Source organism: Panthera leo, chromosome D4 (assembly GCF_018350215.1).
Source record: "Panthera leo isolate Ple1 chromosome D4, P.leo_Ple1_pat1.1, whole genome shotgun sequence".
Classification (NCBI taxonomy): domain Eukaryota; kingdom Metazoa; phylum Chordata; class Mammalia; order Carnivora; family Felidae; genus Panthera; species Panthera leo.
In genome coordinates, this window is record NC_056691.1 from 88,172,875 (window position 1) to 88,192,465 (window position 19,591).

Here is a 19,591-nt window from a genome sequence, read left to right on the forward strand (position 1 = left end):
TCTCAAGCCACAGGGGCGAGTTGAGTAGTTGAGAGAGAGGCCATCTGGCCCACAAAGGCTGAAATATTTACTCTCTTGCCCTATATGGAAAAAGAGACCCCGATCTAAGTTAGCACCCCATCTTACAGGTGGATAGGCTGAGGCTCAGAGAGGGAAGGGGTGAAAGGTTTGCTGTGGGTTTGCGTGAGCGTATGAGAGATACGGCAGTGGCAGGGGGCGGAGGGGAGGGAGGGGGCTGGGTGGTGAGCAAGGCCCCAGAGTTAGGAGGACCAGATGTGAGTCCTGACTCTGCTACCACTGACGGGCTGTGTGACCTTGGCCAGCCGCTTGGCCTCTCTGAGCCTTGGTTTCCTCCTCCGTAAACCAGGGGCCACAGTCACGCCCATCCCATAGCTGTCAGAAGGGGAAGCGTCACAGTGGAACCTGCTGTTGTTTTCAGCAGGTGTGAGGGGCGGGCAAGGCACGGGCACCCTCGTGCTCCTGGACACCGAGGTCCTGGGGTGGCCCAGGGAAGCGGCCTGGATTCCCACTCAGACAGACTCAGGGCTGGGGCTGGCTCGGGTTCCTCTCAGCTGAGGGATTGGGTGACTCTGGTCAATCACCTGACCCTTCTGAGCCTCAGCTTCTTCATCTGCGAAATGGGCTTGGTATCACCAGCCCGGAGGAAGGACCGGAGTGGGACAGAGGAGATGTAAACGTGGAAGGAATGATGGCCCCCATCTCCCCCCAGCCCAGGGAAGGGAGGGAGCAGGAGTAGGGGGATGGCGGGGAGAGCGGGTGAGGAGAAAGAAGCTGGGAGAAAGGAGGAGGAGAAAGAAACGATTCTGCGATGAGAGCACGTGCATTCAGGCGAAAGGCGGATTCGATTCACTTTGGGCGAATCACCTGGGGCGTCCTGCTGCCCTTTCCTGACAAAAGGAGGAATGGTCAGCCTTAGGCTGCGCCCTACAGTGATCCCTGCTGCTTGGCGATCCCCGGAAGTAAGGGCAGGTGGGTCTGGGCTCTGCGCCCCCCCACCTGGGGCCCCAGTGACTGGATCCCCCTCCCCGGGGCTCTTCAGTGCCCCCTCAGGTGCAGCCGGGCCCGCGGGTCCTGAAGGTGCTGGCAGGAGAGATTCTGGACCTGAACTGCATGGCCGAGGGCAGCCCGGAGCCCCGGCTGAACTGGTCCAAGGACGGGGTGGCCCTGCGGGGCGGGAGCCCCGAGGGTTCCGTCCACTTCTCGGCCATCCAGCCCTCTGACGCGGGGCTGTACCGCTGCGAGGCCTCCAACAGCGCCGGCGTGGATGCCTGGGAGCTGGAGCTCAGGGTGCTGGGTGAGTCTCCCCTGAACCCCCCCCAACTCACCGCTCCACATCCCCCCCACCCCCAACAGTAGCCTGGGCTTCTGAGAGTCTTTTTTATTTTTAATGTTTATTTATTTTTAAAGAGAGAGAGAGAGAGAGACAGAGGATGAGCAGGGGAGGGGCAGAGAGAGAGGGAGACACAGAATCTGAAGCAGGTTCTGGGCTCCGAGCTGGCAGCGCAGAGCCCGATGCGGGACTCGAACTCACGGATGGACTGGGACTCGAACTCACGGATGGAGCTTCACTGACTGAGCCACCCAGGCGCCCCTGGGCCTCTGAGATTCTTAACCCCTTCCTTCCTCCCGGCCGCTAGCCCCTGAGGCGGTGGGAGCGTCCAGTGTGAGGGAGCCTTAGGTCAGCCTCGTGGGCACCCTCTCTGCTCCGGGGTGGCCAGAAGGTGCCACGGAGTCATGATCAAAGAGCAGGTGCCTGGGCCGAGACTCAGCTCCTTCCGCTTTCTGGCTGGACGACTGTAGGCCATTTACACTCTCTGACCCTCAGTTTTGTCCCTTGTAAAATGGGTCCGATAATAGCAAGGAGTCCGAGAGAGTGTGTGAGAAGCATCCTGGTGCACGGGGAGGTCCGGTCTGGATCAGTGGTGCCACATTTTTCACTATTACGAGCGTAAGACAAACCCGGACAGCCGCTGCTGGAGGGGAGCGCGGGGCAGGACCCTGCCAAGCTTCGCCTCCCAAGCCCGTGGGGTCGCTCGTGGCCCTGGCGACCTCTCTGCAGGCCAGCCCGTGGGAGGTGGGGCTCGTGCCTGGCCGGGTTCTGGATGGGACGCCCTCTCCACCGGCCTGGGTGTAAGTGCGGCCACACTGCCTCTCCCCAGAGCCGCCGCACTGGGAGGCCGATGAGACCGGCGGCCTGCTGGAGAGAGTGGCAGGAGAGAATGCCAGCCTGCCGTGCCCTGCCAGAGGTGAGGCCGGGCCCCGGGGTGGGTTGGACTGGGAAACACTGTGGGCAATGCCCATGGGTTAGGGAGCGTTAGGGGGGTTCCTCACTCCCAGCCAGGCCACGCCAGACATGTTATCCTGCCGACGACCCTGTAGGATGGGTGTTAGCGTTAGCTCTCTTCTGTTAGGGGCAGTCTAGGCCCAGAGGGACTAAGCAACTTGTTAGGGGTCGCGCAGCCGGGAGGTGACCCACAAAGCGTGGTGTGGGCTGACCCCAGCCCCCTCTGCCTGGGAAATGCGGCAGCTGGGCTGAGGACGGCCCGAGGGTCCAAGGATTGGGGCTCAGTGCCCCGCCCCCACTCTTCAAGCCCGCCCCAGACTTTCTACCAGAGATGGACTCACGTGGCCCTAGGCAGACCACCCCTTGGGGTCAGCAGCATCCCGCGGGGCCAAGATGGGTCCCTCTGTGGCCAATTGCCCCGCGCTGACCCCTGCTTTGGCCCTTCCAGGCCAGGTACCTTCTTGGGGCAGTTTATACCTTCTTTCTGAGCCTCTGTTTCCTCGTCTGTACAGTGGGGTCATTCCAGGCCCTCCACGCGGGGCTGCTGTGAGGGCTCCGGGGGACAGCAGGAGTCTTAGGTCCCAGCACCGTGCCCGGCACATACAGGGGCTCAGGGCGATGTGTCGAACGAAGAGCCTCCCTTTCTGTCGGACCCGGTGGACCTCACTGCCTGCCCCAGCTGCCGCTTTTGGCTTCGGGCTCTTCTGTGGCGAGAGGGCCTGCCGTGTCCCCTGTGCGCGGGCGCTCTCCAGAAGGGTGGGTGTCTGGGTCTCAGGAGCAGGTGACAGCTTACAGAAAGCCTGGCAGGAGACTGGAACCAGGGAGTTTGCTGGAACAGGCCTGACGGAGGGCCAGGTAGGAGGCAGGTGCTGGGTGGGAGCTCTGGGCACCTCAGGGGCTCCTTTCTGAGAACGGCCCCTCTGGAGGGGCCGACGCGCCGCCCTCAGCCAGAGCGCCACCTTGTGCCTGTCGCTGGTAACATCAAGCAGCCGTCTGGCGGTCTGGGAGCGGGGAGGGGGATCCCTGGCCAGTCAGGGGCTTGTCCTCTGCACCAGACTTCAGCGGAATCAGCATAACCCAAGCCCCCGCTGATAACCATGCCTGGCCTGCGCCTGCCCTCAGGCTGCCCTTGGCCTTCTCCCTTTCGAGCAGGTGTTTGCTGCTGGGCAGTGCTAGGCACTGGCATTCACCAGCCACGTGGCCTTGGGGTCAGAGGGCTAAAGGAGAAAGTGCCCAGCCCGGTGCCTGGAATGTGGGAGCCCTGGTGCCTGCGGAGGGTGGCCCTGCCCGCCGCCTCCTTGTGGGTGGGACAGAAAGGCCAGGAGCCTGGCCACTGACTCGCTCTCTTGGCCCCTGTGAAGTAGGAGTGGGGAGGGGAGGGGAGTGGTTTTCAGCAACAGCCTGAGTCCCCTAGAATCTTCCGGGGCTGAGCTACAGGGCAGTTCTGTGGCTAGAGCTCATCCAGGGGAGAGACGTTTTGCCTGAAGAAAAAAAAAGATCCAAGGTTCAAGCCTCAGGCACAGAGGACGCGACGTGACGCAGGAGCACAGGGCAGGGTGGCAGGCAGAGGCCCAGCACGTGGGGCAGAGGGGCCAGCGCAGGCAGAGCGGGCCCGGGTCCCCCACCTGGGATGCCCTGAGTGTGCCACGTCCTGACTGCCACCCACGTGTCCACCCAAATGGGGTGGCCCCCCCCCCCATGGCTGTGGGTAAAGGAGTGGGTGAGACGGGAGAGTTCACGTCCACCCGGGGCCCCACGCTGCCCGGGAGGTGTCAGAGAGCGCGTGGGGTGTTGCGTTTGCCCACGCGTGTTAGCCCACGTTGCGGTCCCGATGGCTGACGTTGGCAGAGCGCGATGGGGAAGACAGAGGTGCCAGGTGCCGTCCTGTGAGTTTGGGGAGTGCCCCCCCCCAGGGAGGCCACCCATCTGCATGTGGCTGGAGAAGGACGGAAGGTGGCCGAGGCCCCAGGGGATAGAGGGCTGCTCTTGTCCCAAGGTCTAGAGCAGGTCAGCAGGGCTGGGGCTCGGGTGACCCCACGACCACTGGGTGCCGCCGCCTCACGGGCCTGAGTGGTGCTCAGAAGCCCGGGTCAGTCCCACAACGCCCATCTGAGGACCTCGGTATGGCCAGTGGCCCCAGATGGGTGCCGAGCACAGCAGGCGCGGTCGTTCACTTAGCGCCTCCTATGGGCCGGCACTGGGCTTGCAGCTGGGGGCACAGCGGGGAGTTAAAGCAAAGACCTTGGCCCCAAGGTAGACAAAAGAAACCTGAGTGAGTGCATCCTGTGCACGTTAGGAAGTTGGGGGTGACGGGCAAAGAGGAACGCGGGGCGGGTAACGGGGGCGGGAGTGCCATCCCACACAAGGCGGCCCTTCTTTGAGGAGGGAACCAGAAAGAGGGTTCTGGCCCCTCTCCTGTGGCCTTCAGGGCACTGGGAGACCAGCGGACCCCCAGCACGGGTGGGAGGCAGCGGGTGTGTGGGCCCAGAGGGAGCTGCTCCCGCCAGCCTAGGGGGCGAGGAGCTGCCCGGAGCCCCCCACGGGAGGGCCAGTGACATTTGCCCAAGGGGGGGCAGCGTGGGTGCCCCAAGGGGGGGGCAGATTTCAGAGCGTTCATGCTGATGACTCCGTGCGCCCCGCCAGGGGTGCCCAAGCCGCAGGTCACGTGGCGGAAGGGCCCAACCTCGGAGCCCCTGCGTGGCCGGCCGGGCCTGGAGGTGCTGGATGAAGGCTCCCTGTTTCTGGCCTCAGTCTCGCCCACCGACAGCGGAGACTACGAGTGCCAGGCCGCCAATGAGGCAGGCTCCACGTCCAGGAGAGCCAAGCTGGTGGTCTATGGTAAGCAGGGCCCCCAGAGTGGGGGCTGGCTTGGCACCCCTTCCCCAGAGAGACCGCCATGGGGACAGTGTAAGGGGAAGGACCTAGAACTCCCTAAAAGGCTTTTAAGGTGGTCTCGTAGGTGAATTCATTTTACGTTTATTTATTTTTGAGAGACAGAGTGAGACAAAGTGAGAGTGGGGGAGAGGCAGAGAGAGGGGAGACACAGGATCGGAAGCAGGCTCCAGGCTCCGAGCCGTCAGCACAGAGCCCGACGCGGGGCTCGAACCCACGGACCGTGAGATCATGACCTGAGCCGAAGTCGGACGCTCAACCGATTGACCCACCCAGGCGCCCCGGTGAATTCATTTTATAACAAGCACCAGTGGCAGGGGAGAGAGTCCCAGAGCAGGGAGAGCCTCCTATTCCGCCTGACCCTTTCCATGGTCTTGTGGGCAGAGGGAGGGGGCCCTTCCTCTTAACAGGAGTAGGGAAAGTTTTAACTGCTCCTGATGGGCCACCTCCCCCCTCCCCGTGACCAGCCATCCTGGCTCCCCGTATAACATCTTGCCTGGGAAATTTGTTATGAAGATACACCCAAGCCCCGTCTTCAGAGGTTGTGACTTGGGTCCCTCCCGGGTGACCGTGACAAACAGGTTATAAGTAGAGCCGGGTGGATCCGGGGGCTCCAGCATCTTGCAGAGCTGAATGTCAGAGAGGGTGGCATGGTGCCCGGGCACAGCTGGGGCGTGCGGGTCCCCGGGAAGGCTGCTCTGGCATTCCCAGGTCCACACGGCTCCCGGTGGCCAGATCGGGGACAGGCCCGGGCCTCCTGGGGCCTCAGGATCTGGGGAAGGGCAGGAGTTGGGACTGCCTGTCCAGGCCAGGAAGAGTGGCCCACGTGGGGTCTGGGTAGCGGTGGCTGTCCGGAGAGGGGATGGATGGTTTCTCCGCTTCTCTTTGCTCCCAAGTGCCCCCTAGCATCCGGGAGGACGGGCACAGGACCAATGTGTCAGGCATGGCCGGGCAGTCCCTGACTTTGGAGTGTGACGCGAATGGCTTTCCAGCCCCTGAGATCGTGTGGCTCAAGGACGGGCAGCCGGTGGGTGTCCTCTGGGGTGGCTGGGCTGTGGGTGGGATTTGGATAGGGACCTGGATGGGTTCCCGCACGGGCCGGGTGTGGCGGGGAGATGTGACAGGTGTTTTGGGGGACTGCAGTGGGCAGTGGAGGAAGCCTAGGGGGCTGCATGGTGGAGAGGGCATGGCACTCTTTTGGGAGTAAGAAGCCCCAGGTTCCGGACCCCTGTCATCAGCTCCCTCTGGCCTCTTCCACCCAGATTCCTGAGGCAGGTGGTCACCGCCTCCTGGACAAGCGGCGGGCCCTCCACTTTCCCAGGATCCAGGAGGGCGATGCTGGCCTCTACTCCTGCCGGGCAGAGAACCAGGCCGGGACTGCCCAGAGGGACTTCGACCTCCTCGTGCTCAGTGAGTGAGGCCCGAGCCCCTGCCCTTTGGCGCCGGCTGGGGAAGAGGAGATTTCGCCTGCTGAGAGCCGGGGGCCCATGACGGACTCCATCCCTGTCCTCGCAGAGCCATCGGGGCAGACGTTAGATAGTCACATGATCAACCACGTAATTAGCGTTGTGTTACGTGCTACAGAACGGTAGCGTAAGCTGCGGAGGACGCACCAAGCAGGGTCCTGATCAGCCAGGGAGCTTTGAGTCTTGGACCGGAGGGGAGGGAAGGGCGCACCTGGGGACCCGCACAGACAAAGGCCCGCCCCAGGGCCTTTGCCTGTGCAGGGTTTGAGGACTTTCTGCCCCCTGCCCCCTAGTCCCTCCTTCCGTGACGGGAGCCGGGGCTGCCCAGGAGGAGGTGCTGGGCCTGGCCGGTGCAGGGGTGGAGCTGGAGTGCCGGACCTCGGGGGTCCCCACGCCCCAGGTGGAATGGACCAAGGACGGGCAGTGAGTGGTCTTCCTGGCAGGTGGGGGGTGGTTCCTCTGCCAGAGCCGGGCGCACGGGGGCAAGGAGCTTGGTGAGCACTGCAGGTGCCTCCCTCCAGGGCCCAGGCGGGGGTCAGCATGGGACACCTCCCACCCCAGCCTGGAATTCCCCAGGGGGCCCTCCTCTCTCCCCCCAGCAGCATTTTTTCATGACTCAGCCAGTCTTGCTTTTTGCTTTAAACTTCTTTTTTTTTTTTTAGGTAAAATTCACAAAACATCAAATCAGCCTTTCTGAAGTGCATGCTTCTAGGGGCATTTAGTACACGCACCGTGATGTGCACCGCCACCTCTGTCTAGTTCCGGAACATTCCATCGCCCCAAAAGGAGACCCCCATACTCCCCAGCCCCTGGCGACCACTCATCTGCTTGCTGTCTCTGTAGATTTACCTAGATTTCATGGAAATCCCATGCAGTCGTACGGCGGGGGGCCTTTTGTGTCTGACGTGTCTGAGCGCTCAGTTCACAGGGTCCACCTGGGCCACAGCAGGTGTCAGTACAGGCACACGTCCGGGCTGTCGCGGGTTTGGTTCCGGAACACCGCAGTGAAGCAAATATCGCGATAAAGCAAATCAGACGACTTGCTTGGTTTCCCAAGAACAGTTAGGTTTACACTCTAGTCTGTTGAGTGTGCAAAATACTTACACAGCATACGTACTTTAATTAAAAGGTAGTTTAAAAACATAGCTCATCGCAGGGCGCCTGGGTGGCTCGGTGGGTTGAGCGTCCCACTGAGGCTCAGGTCATGATCTCACGGTTCGTGAGTTCGAGCCCCGCGTCGGGCTCTCTGCTGTCAGTGTGGAGCCCGCTTCGGATCCTCTGTCCCCCTCTCCCGACCTCTCCCCGGCTCGCGCGCTCTCTCAAAAATAAATAAACCTTAAAAAAAAAAAAAAAAAAGCGTATTGCTGAGAAAATGCTAACCATCATCTGGGCTCTCAGCGAGTTGTAACCCCGTGCAACAAACGTACGTTGTACATCACGGCATATCAAATATAACGAAGAAGTTTGAAATATTGTGAGAATGGCCACGATCGTGACGCGGAGACACGAAGTGACCAGACGCCATTGGAAAAATGGCACCGACTGGCCTGCTTGAGGCACGGTCGCCACAGACCTTCAGTTTGTCAGAAATGCAGTATCCGCCTATGCGTGACTGCTTTCAAGGGTTGAATAACAGTCCGTGGTAGGGATCGGCCACTGTTTGTACCCACCCACCTTACGGCGACCGTGAACCTTCCAGATTTGCTTTTCACAAGTGGCAAGCCCGCCTCTCTGTGGCCGGGCCCTGCTTACTGGCGGCGTTTTTCTCGACCCAGGCCCATCCCTCCGGGAGACCCTTATGTCCAGCTGCAGGAGGACGGCCAGGTTCTCAGGATCCCCAGCAGTCACCTGGGGGACGAGGGGCGGTACCAGTGTGTGGCCTTCAGCCCCGCCGGCCAGCAGGCCAAGGACTTCCGCCTCAGGATGCACGGTGAGCCCGGCCCCCACCACGGGCTGCCCACTTCCCGGAGGGAGGTCCTAGGGGAGCAGCCCCGGTCCAGTAAAATCTGGGGCGAGGGCCCGGGAATCTGGCCCGGCGCTCCCAAATCCCATCGTCCCCATCCCCGGCTTTGCGAGCTTTGCTATTCCTAATCCTGCTTGGGGGTGATCATTTCTGCCCCTGTTTCTTTAAATCGACTCCGTTTACTTTATACGGAAAGACACTCATTTAAAAGGATATTTACTGTCTCGAGCGTAGGTGGGAAGTCAGGGCCACTTGGCCTTCGGGGAGGAAGCCGTGAGAACAGATACAGCAGAAGAGCACTGATACAGGGAGTGCTAGAAGGGTTAAGTGCACAGTCTATCCAACCGCGCCTTGCCGTCTGTTGTAATCAGCATGGAAGGGGTTTGGGAAGGGCGGAGCCGTCCGTTCTCAGATGCTATTTGGTGCTGTGCCCACGTGCTCCCAGGATCGCCGTGGGTGTCACTAGCAGTGAACCCCCGATTTAGGCCCGACCCTCATTTTACAGACAGGGAGACCGAGACCCAGAGAGGGGAGTGACCTGTGCCGGGTCACGCAGTGAGTTAGAGGCAGCATGCGTCCAAAGCCCGGATCTGTGGCCCCCGCCGCCAGCATGTCCCAAGAGGCCTCTCCCGTCTGTCCCCAGATGCCCACTCTCCCCGCCCCACCCCCCCCACACACACACTCCACACCCCGCAGGAGCCAGTGACATGGGGTGGGGGGGACGCCAGCCGCCTTGAGGAGGCTCCCTGTGACCAGCATTTCCTATTGTCCTCAGCCCCTCCTACCATCTGGGGCTCCAACGAGAGGAGCGAGGTGGCTGTCATGGAGGGCCACCCGGTGCGGTTCCTGTGCGAGGCCCGAGGAGTGCCCACTCCCAACATCACCTGGTTCAAGGACGGGGCCCCTCTCCCGCTCAGCGCTGAGGCCGTCTACACCAGGGGCGGCCGGCAGCTGCAGCTGGAGAGGGCCCGGGGCTTGGATGCTGGCACTTACACCTGCAAGGCCAGCAACCCTGTGGGGGTCGCGGAGAAGACCACCAGGCTGGAGGTTTATGGTGAGCGGTGGGCAGCTGGGGTGGGCAGTGGGGGAGGGGGTGGTCTGAGCCATGGCGGCCCGGTCTTCAAAAGTCGCCGAGGGAAGTGGCCAGAGGTACAGGGCGATGAGACCGAGGCCAGGGAGAAGGGCCATCTCAGCTTGAATAACTTCCCTCTCTTGGACAGGCGAGGATGCTGAGGCCAGGGGCGGAAGGGCCTGTCTGGGGTCCCAGGCAGAGCCCAGGGGAGAATCTAGGTGTCCCACAGGGGGAAGCGCTTTTCCGTGCCCTTCAGTGAATAATTAACTGCTCTGCGAAAATCACTCACTGTGAACCGGGGCTCCTGGGGCTTTTCATAGCATCGGCTCATTTAATCAGGGTTCAGGGGCCTGGGCCCTTGTCGCCCTGGGTCCCACTCAGGTGTTCTCTGGGGATGAGAGACTGGCCGAGGGTCACTTGCTAGGACGTGATGGGACCCTGTTCATGGTGAGGGGAGCGGGGGGTGGGGGGGTGGTTCTGACCGTAAATCTTGTGCTGTTTATTCGGGTGTAGACCCAACGTGAGGGGCTGGGCTCTTAGGATGCATGGAGAGGGGAGGAAAATCCAAGTGTAGGTGGGCAGGGATAGAGTCTGAGCAGGTGAGGTTTGAGACCCAGAATGCAGGCTGGTGGCGTCATCCTGGCCCCTCGAGAGGATTCCACTCCGGAGTTCCGGCCCCCAAAGATGAGGGGGGCCTGGGTGCTGGGCTGTGTGGGGTCCACGGGCATTCTCTGAGTCCCCGGCTGCCAGCTCCAGGACTCTCCTTTGGGGATCGGGGGACCTCCTGGGAATTGAATGGAAAACGTGTGCTTAAAATTTTCAAAGGGGCTTGTGACCCAAACAAGGTTGAGAAGCTCGTCCCAGGCAGTTGTCCCCCACGTCCCCTGGTGAGGACTCCGTGGTCTCAGCAGCTTGGGGGCCCTCCTCAGGGGGAAGAGAGAAGTCCCCCTCTGGCTACCCCCTTGGCCATCCAGGGCTGAGCCCCCACAGACCAGGCCCTCTGGGCTCGGCTCGCCCCAGGCATCCGCTTCCTCAGACCAGGGAAGGGACTTGAAGGGGGCAGTCGTTCTGGTTTTGGGCCCTGGGGAGCCCGTCACTTAGAATTCAGCAGATACAGAGCCCTACTGTGTGCAGATATGCAGACACACACCGACAAGCTATTTATTCCGCTCTTGGTGAGCCCGCAGGGGTGGTGGGAATCGAGGGAAGATACAAGCAGCGGTGAGCCGTGGGGGGCCGGGGGGGGGAGTGGGGTGCGGGGAGGACATGCGGCCAAGGGGCAGAGGAGGGAGAGGAGGCTTCCAGCCAGGGTCTGGGGAGGCTTCCTGAAGGAAGTGACATCTGAACAGGGGGTTTCGGCTAGCGGAGGCGAGGGAGGAGGCTGTTCCCATGGGGTGGGGTCGGCGAGGGGCTTGAGCTGGCCCGCCGGGCGGGGAGCAGACTGGTGTCCCCCTCTGGTCCCTGAGCGGCCCTGTGCGTCTCCCCTAGTCCCGCCCACCATCGAGGGCACTGGAGGAGGACCTCGTGTGGTGAAGGCTGTGGCTGGGAGGCCCTTGGCGCTGGAGTGTGTGGCCAGGGGCCACCCGCCCCCCGCCCTCTCCTGGCACCACGAGGGGCTGCCTGTGGCCGAGAGCAACGAGACGTGGCTGGAGGCGGGAGGCCGTGTGCTGAGCCTGGAGAGCCTGGGGGAGGCGTCCGGAGGCCTGTACAGTTGTGTGGCCACCAGCCCCGCCGGGGAGGCTGTTCTGCAGCACTCCGTGGAAGTGCAGGGTGAGCCTCGGTCTGTCCCCCGCCTGGGGCCACCTGGGCTGCGGACCCCTCCTCCTACACCCACTGTGCGTGGGTCCCCGCGGGCCGCCCGGAGGGTTGCGAGGTGGTGAAGTGCCCGGGAGGCGGACGCCTGCGCCCATCTGGGCTGAAGGTCCTGCAGGGCCACAAGGGGGCGGGCTCGAACTCGGAATCGTGGTTCCTGTTCCCGCTGGGGACCCCGAGCCGGTGACTTGGGACGGGACCCCACTCTGCCTTCCGGGTGCTCCCGGTCAACGGGACGGACGTCGATCAAGGACTCCCTGAGGCCCAAAGCTGGGCTGTGGGCTTGGTTCCAGGGTCGGCTGGGGTGGGGTGGGGCCTTTTCGCCTGCTCTCTTGCCTCCGAAGGACACTTCTCAGGCATCAACTCTGGGCTGGGCGTGGTGCCAGGGATGAAGCAGGGATCAAGACAGACGACACTCCTGAGCTGTCCGTCTGGTGGGGAGACAGGCCAAGCCTGTGGGGAGGCCGGGGGGACCACTCACTCACTCTGTCTTGGGGGGTCCTGGAAGGCCTCCTGGAGGAGGAACCATTTCTGGGGGACCTGAAGGGTGAGGTGAGGTCTGGGTCTTGCTGTCGGGGTGCTGGGGACTTGGGTTCGCTCAGCTCCAAACACCCAATGGTGGGTCCTGCCCACAGTGCCCCCGCAGCTCCTGGTGGCCGAAGGCTTGGGCCAGGTGACCGCCCTCTTGGGACAGCCCCTGGAACTTCCCTGCCAGGCCTCGGGCTCCCCAGCGCCCACTCTCCAGTGCGTATGGGGCGGCGGAGGCCAGCGCCGGGGGGGGGGGGGGGGGGGCAGGCAGAGTGCATGCTGGGGGGTCGGTGGGGATGGGAGACCCTTCCCCTTCCCCGGAGTACGAAGCAGGCCGCCGAGCCAGGGAGGTCCCGGCCAGCCTGACTTGCCTGGCCTCAGGCTGACCTGTCCCCACCCTCCTTAGGTGGCTGCAGAACGGCCGCCCGGCCGAGGAGCTGGCTGGGGTGCAGGTGGCCTCAGGGGGGGCCATGCTGCACATCGACCATGTGGAGCTGGGCCACGCGGGCCTCTTTGCCTGCCAGGCCACCAACGAGGCGGGCACTGCCGGGGCTGAGGTGGAGTTGTCCGTGCACGGTGAGGGGGCGTGGGCAGCCTGAGACACCGGGCTAGGGCGTGGGGGTGGGGGCGGGGGAGGGGGAGCAGGGGGGCCACGGCCATCCGTGCCCTCGTAGGCCTGCCGGACGAGGGAAGGGCACAGGGCTGGTCTTTTCCTAGACGGCGTTTCTGGACTGGGCTTTCCCGCTCCCCAAAGAGACACAGTTGTGAGAGGCTGGCCTCGGCTGCTTCCACGCTTGTCACGTGTCCAGCCCACAGGCCCCCGCTCGCCGCCTCCCAGCCCCACCCTCTCTGCTCTGGCTCTCTCCACGCCGACCGCGCCGGGCTTCATTCCGTTCTTTAAATACATCCGCTTTCTCACCTCCACGCCTGCCCATTCGGTTTCCCCTGCCTGGAATATTCTCCCTCTTCCTCTTCGCCTGCCCAGCTGCTCCCTATCTCTCAGGCCCGTCCTAAAGCACCCCTTCCTCCAGGAAGCCCTCCTTGATTCCGCCGTGGTTCTAATCTGCAGTGCCTAGCCCGTCGTGGCCATAGCCTACCACCCACTGTCTTAAAATGGCTTGTTTGGCTGTCGAGCTCCACGGCCCAGCTCTGGGAGCTCTGGCAGGGCAGCGCAGTTAGCCGCTGTTCTCTGCTATACCCCCGGGCCTTGTACCGAATAGATGCTCAACGCACGTATGGATGGGTGGATGAAGGGTGGATGCATAGATGGGAGAATTCTAAAGGGAAAGACCTGCTTTACTGGCTCCTGGTCTGGTGCTCTCCCCCTAAGCCAAGCATCCCTCGGGTTGAGCGGGTGGAGGCCGGAGGCCAGCCCCGTAAGGACACTCCCTATTCTCCAGGCATTGAGGGGGTGGCTGGATACTCACTGCGTCCCTCCTGACCCTGACCGGGACCCTCCCTGCCTCTCCCCCTGCCCAGAGCTCCCACTGGTGGCCATCGTCAGGGGCGACAATATCACAGCCCCTTTCCTGCAGCCTGTGACCCTCCAGTGTGTGGGGACTGGGGTGCCCACCCCAAGTCTCCGCTGGTGGAAGGATGGGGTGGCCCTGGCAGCCTTGGGGGGGAAGCTGCAGGTACGTTTAGGGGCCCCAGGGCTGGTGGGGCAGCTGGGCGCGGGTGGAGGGGCCACTTTTTAGGGATCCTGGTGACCCTGTACGGGCCCCTGGCAGCCTGGGAACAGGATGAGTACTGGGTGGTGGGCCTGAAGAGGGGAGGGAAGTCGGAGGGGCATAGTCGGGGCAAGGGGAGCATCCCGGGAATCTGAATGCATAGCTTAGGACTCCACCCCCGGAGCCAAACTGTCCCCTGGACTCCCTTCTCCTGCCCCTGGGCTCTGCAGCGACCCACTGCTCACTGTGTCCCAGCATCCCTCTGACCACCCTAATAGGGCCCCGTGTTCCCCATGGCACACACGCGGCCGTCCCTCCTCCCCCTCCAGATCGAGAAGGTGGACCTGAGGGATGAAGGCGTCTACACTTGTGCCGCCACTAACCTGGCTGGGGAGAGCAAAAAGGACGTGGTTCTCAAGGTTTTGGGTGAGGACGGGGGGCGCCGGACGGTGGGGACGCGAGGGCCCTCGGGGCCGCCCTGGGCGGGCAGGGAGCAGGGGATTTTAAAAACATAGCACGTCCTCATCTGCGCGCCTATTTACTTTTGCTTCCTCCGTTCATCCTCGGGTTCGTTTACGTCCTCGCGTGCGTGCGCAAATCCCAGCTCTTGTCACTTTTCCCGGCTGCCTAACTTTCCACGTCTCTACTGTGCCGGCTCGCGGCTGTTCCCACAGAGCTGGGCGCTGGGGTCTTTCCGGTTGCGGAAAGGTGGCAGCCTGGTGCCTTTGTCCTCGTGCCGGTTCAGGAGTGGGGTTCCTCGGGCAGAGGACGGGAGCCGTTGGGGGCTTTTATGGCCCAGGACCCTTCGGGGAGGCTGGGGAGGGCTATCGGGCATGACCGAGAGGAGATGGGCCGAGAGGAGCCCAGAGCCCACATCCACCAAGACGGGGCTCTGCTCGTCTCCCCTAGTGCCCCCCAACATCGAGCCCGGCCCGCTGAACAAGGCAGTGCTGGAAAATGCCTCGGTAACCTTGGAGTGCCTGGCTTCGGGTGTGCCCCCTCCTGGTAAGACCCCTCCCCTTGGCCGAAAGCCATCCCAGCCAGGCCCCAACTCCCCATCTAATGAGGCCCGCCAGCGCCCCAGGCACCGCCTGGGCTGTGGACAAAACAGGGAGGGATCCGTAGGACCTTCCCCTATTTCTCGAATGTTCCTCTCTTCTCAATGTGTCGGTCACTGCCGGGGCCCAGGGCCTTTGCACTGGTGTCTGAAGCAAGCGGGGCTTCTGTTCAGAACTCGCGATTTCACAGGGCCGCCCTGGGGCCGGGGGCAAGGACCGGGACCTCAGAGTCGCCGTCTGTCTGGGGCTCTTGTCTAGAGCTTGGGGCTACGGGGCGTGAGTGTTCGGCGGACGGGATGAGCTCTGGCAGGATGTAAGGAGGCCAAGGCTACAATTGGTCCATGCTTGTGGGGCTGAGGATTCAGAGCGTGCCATGATTCCCTCTGCCTCGTGAGTGGTCTCCTGGCAAGGAGAGGAGTTGAGGGCGGCTGGGCTGGCTTTGACTCTCCTTGCTCCTGGCAGCTCCAGCCTCCATCCCATGGAACTTCCCCTCTGCCTTCTGCCCTGTCTCAGACAACCCTCCCCTGTTCCAGCCCCAGCCTTCTTCCTGGAAAACTCTGGCTTTCTCCAGTGCCTGACATAAAGGCACACCATGTGGCCACCCTGGCCGCCTTTGATGGGTGCTCACGACACAGGCACAGCCTGAAGGGCGGGCAGGACTCCTTGCATCTCTCTTCTCTCCCCCAGATATCTCCTGGTTCAAGGGCCGCCAGCCTGTCTCAGCCCGGAAGGGAGTGACAGTGTCAGCTGACGGGAGAGTTCTCCACATTGAGCGGGCACGATTTTCTGATGCTGGGAGCTACCGTTGTGTGGCATCCAATGTGGCAGGCAGCACGGAGCTGCAGTATGGGCTACGGGTCAATGGTGAGCTGCCCTGGGACTGAAGGGGTCCTTGTCCCAAAAGTAATCCCTGCATTTATGTGTCTGTCAGTCTGTCCGTCCGTCCATCCTTCCACCCATCCATCCATCCATTACCCGTGCATCCATCCATCCATCATCAGTCCATCTACCCATTATCTATCATCCATCCATCCATCCATCATCCATCCATCTACTGATCCATCATCTATCCTTCCATCCATCCATCATCAATCTACCCATTATCTATCGTCCATCCATCCATCCATCATCCATCCATCTACCCATCCATCATCTATCCTTCCATCCATCACCCATCTATCCATCCATCCATCATCAATCCATCTACCCATTATCTATCATCCATCCATCCATCGTCCATCCATCCATCATCCATCCATCTACCCATCCATCATCTATCCTTCCATCCATCACCCATGTATCCATCCATCCATCCATCATCAATCCATGTACCCATTATCTATCATCCATCCATCCATCCATCATCCATCCATCATCCATCCATCTACCCATCCATTATCTATCCTTCCATACATCCATTACCCATCTATCCATCCATCCATTATCCATCCATCTACCCATCCATCATCTATCCTTCCATCCATCCATCCATCCGTCCATCCATTACCCATCTATCCATCATCCATCCATCTATCCATTATCTAGCCATCCATCCATCATTCATCCGTTATTCATCCTTTTATGTAACCATCCATTCAATCCTTTGCCCATCCACCCATCTAACTATCTATCTGTCCATCTACTTACCCATCCATCCGTTCCTCCATTTATCTGTCTTCTGTCCAACCACTTTTATTGAGTACATCCTCTGGGGCGGACCTTGGGGCTGTAGCCCCAAGGAAACAGACCCAGGGGCCTTCTGTCTAGTGGAGAATACAGTAGTTACACAGTCACCCAGTATCCTATCTTCTGACGATTGTGATAAGAGTTAGTAAAGAGGAGGTATGACCCAGTGCCTGGAACTGGGACACTGACCTGGCCTGGGGAGTCCCAGAGGTGTCTTTGACAGTTGGATGCCTAAATGGAGACCACCTGCCAAGGGCTGACGCTGCAGAGATGTGGGGAATTATGGGAGCTGGAAGGAGGCTGGGGGCCAGGAGCTTACCGGACAATGGGAGGAGGGGACGGGGTGGTGCAGGTGGCCAGATGGAGGCTGGGGAGGCAGAGCCTTTATGCTAGGAGCAGTAGGTGGCTGGGCAGGAGGCTGGGACCCTGGGCATCGTGACCGTGACCGTATCTCCCAGATACCGTTGAGTCTTCTGACCATTTTCCGCCCTCGAGGGGCTGCCTGCCAGATAGCTTTTCATCTGATACCTCTGCATTGGGAAACAAAACTTCCCAGAGGTCGCCCCCTGCCGTCTGCATCCTAAGGACCTCATGCTCACTGGAAGTCCCAAGTTCAAGTGCCATTTGTCACTTTCGAACTGGTCAGCCTTGGCCATGACTTACCCTCTCTGAGTCCCCGGTTCCCTTCGGTGGAAGCCCCCTCATGGTGGGGTCAGGATGCGAGGAGCACCCGTGCTGGGAGTGACGTCCCTGTGCTTTTGTTTGTGGCCGTGTGCCCCGTGGGGTGGCCCGGCCAGGGGCCCTGCTGGCTTCGCCCCCAGTGGGGCTCACCCTGGGCCCTGCGTTGTCCCCCGCCCTGCAGTGCCTCCGCACATCACACAGCCACCCAGCCTGCCAGGCCCCGTGCTGCTCGGCGCCCCGGTCCGGCTGACCTGTAATGCCACTGGAGTCCCCAGCCCCACGCTGCTGTGGCTGAAGGATGGAAACCCCGTGTCCACCGCAGGGGCCTCTGGCCTCCAGGTCAGGCTGGGCAGCCCTGGGTCACCTCTCCGGTGCCTCAGGAGGTGCTGGGAGCAGAGGTCGGGCCCCGGGAGCTCCGAGGCGAGGGACGAGCCGCGGCCGCCGAGGATGGTCGGCTGGCAGGAGGAAGGAGAGTCTAGAGCCCCGTGGATTCCAGAAACACGATACGTGCCGCCAGTGTGAGCCATATATGTAGTTTTGGGCTTTCTAGTGACTACGTTCAAACGAGTAACGAGAAATGCACGGAAGCGGTTTCAGTAAAACATTTTAGTTAAGCTAATCTCGCCAAAAAATCCATGATCAGTATGGAAATTATTAAGGCATTTCCCAGGGTTTCTTTTTGTTCCAACTCTTTGCAGTCCGTTGTGTCTTGTCCCCTTGGGGTTCAGCCCCATTTCAAGGGCTCCGTAGCCTCAGCCCGGCTCTAGAGGGAGCACCGATGTAACTCGTCCACCAGCCGGCGGAGGTCCCGAGGCCTGGGGACAGCTCACGGCTCCCCCGCATTGTGGGGGGGCTCTGGGGTCTGGGGCAGGCTGCCCAGGGGTGCCCAGCAGCAGGGCCAGCATGGGAATGTGTGGGTGCTGCCGTGCGTAGCTTGACGTGGGCTTCCTTCTGGGGACACAGGTCTTCCCTGGGGGCCGGGTCCTCACCCTGGCCAGTGCCCGGGCCTCCGACTCTGGCAGCTACTCGTGCGTGGCCGTGAGTGCAGTGGGCGAGGACCGTCGGGACGTCGTCCTGTACGTCCACAGTGAGTCTCAGGCTCGGGATGCTGCCTGGGCTCGGCCGGGGGCTCAAGAAGGTGGGGCTGGGGGCGTCCCTCCCCAAACCACGTCCAAAGCGGGGTGGCGGAGGGGGCGCGCCGGCCTGAGACCGTGGCTGCCTTCGTGGGGGCATCAGTTGGAGGTGAGCTGCTCCCCGTCGCACACAGGGAGGCAGGTGAGTGGCCCGCACAGCCAGGAGCTCGTGTTCGGGGAACAGGTGGAAGGAACACGACGTGGCAGGGAGAACCCCGGGCCGAGTCAGGAATCGGATGTTCTCACGGTCCTCGATCAAAGGGGTAACTGCTTTCGGGGAACATTTAAAAATTTTAAAAACTTTAAAAAAAGGTTTTATTTTGGTTTTTTTTACATTTTTTAAGTTTAGTTTGGAGAGAGAGACAGCATGAGCAGGGCAGGGGCAGAGGGGGGGGGGGCAGGGAGAGAGAGAATCCCAAGCAGGCTCGCACCTAGAGCCCCACGTGGGGCTGGAATCCACAAAACCGTGAGATCGTGTCCCGAGCCGAAACCAAGAGTCAGACCCTTAACCAATCGAGCCACCCCGGGGGCCCCAAGACACTATGTTTCTAAAAGAATTTGAGATCATCGTAAATTCACATGCACTTGTAAGGATTAGTACAGAGAGATCCTGGGTCCCCTCTGCCCAGTGTCCCTCGACAGAATCCTCCTGTAAAGCACACAGCCACACGTGGGGGTATCGACGTGGCTATGCGTCACCATCCTGCTCAGATTTGGGGGCCTCCTCTTGGAGCAGGACTGGGAAGGTCCTTGCGGGGAGGATGAGAGGCCACAGCTCGGGCCGGAGGGCCCCTCCCAGCGCTGACCCCCCCCCCCCCATGCCCTGCTGTTTGCTCCTGGCTGCCAGAAGTGGCCAGGCCTGACCCCAGGCCTGGCGTCCTGCCGGCCCCACCCACGTGCCTGAGACCCCTCTCCTGCCCCCTCCCGCAGTGCCCCCAAGCATCCTCGGGGAAGAGGTGAACGTGTCCGTCGTGGCCAACGAATCCGTGGCCCTGGAGTGCCGAAGCCAAGCCGTGCCCCCTCCCGTGCTGACCTGGAAGAAAGACGGCCGCCCCCTGGAGCCGCGGCCCGGCGTCCACCTCTCCACAGACAAGGCCTTGCTGGAGGTGTGCAGGGCAGGGCCTGGGGGGGCCCCTACGAGATCAGTTCAGCTCAGCGTGACCCGGCGCCCGGGGCACATCCTCCTGACCTGGTCAGAAGCTGCTGCAGGGGCCTCGCTCGGTCCCCACAAAGCCGAGCCTCTCGCTTTTCACCTGTTTTTTACTCCTTCTTCCAAAGCCTCCTGGCCTTTGGGGATGGGAGCCCTTCGTCGGGCCTCTGGCCCA

General features: G+C 61.9%; 1 protein-coding gene across 1 annotated transcript in view; it reads left to right on the top strand.

Annotated features, from left to right (window-relative positions):
- Window positions 1-19,591, top strand: part of HMCN2 (hemicentin 2) — a 144,454-nt gene that overhangs the window by 70,468 nt on the left and 54,395 nt on the right. The window contains exons 24-41 of the mRNA XM_042912412.1: window positions 1,061-1,315; window positions 2,181-2,267; window positions 4,949-5,143; window positions 6,094-6,224; window positions 6,460-6,607; window positions 6,957-7,086; window positions 8,439-8,593; window positions 9,402-9,680; window positions 11,187-11,468; window positions 12,146-12,254; window positions 12,445-12,614; window positions 13,518-13,672; window positions 14,038-14,134; window positions 14,618-14,713; window positions 15,454-15,630; window positions 17,315-17,472; window positions 18,097-18,220; window positions 19,197-19,372. Coding sequence (XP_042768346.1) covers window positions 1,061-1,315; window positions 2,181-2,267; window positions 4,949-5,143; window positions 6,094-6,224; window positions 6,460-6,607; window positions 6,957-7,086; window positions 8,439-8,593; window positions 9,402-9,680; window positions 11,187-11,468; window positions 12,146-12,254; window positions 12,445-12,614; window positions 13,518-13,672; window positions 14,038-14,134; window positions 14,618-14,713; window positions 15,454-15,630; window positions 17,315-17,472; window positions 18,097-18,220; window positions 19,197-19,372 — 2,924 coding nt within the window. The remainder of the gene's footprint in view (window positions 1-1,060; window positions 1,316-2,180; window positions 2,268-4,948; window positions 5,144-6,093; window positions 6,225-6,459; window positions 6,608-6,956; window positions 7,087-8,438; window positions 8,594-9,401; window positions 9,681-11,186; window positions 11,469-12,145; window positions 12,255-12,444; window positions 12,615-13,517; window positions 13,673-14,037; window positions 14,135-14,617; window positions 14,714-15,453; window positions 15,631-17,314; window positions 17,473-18,096; window positions 18,221-19,196; window positions 19,373-19,591) is intronic.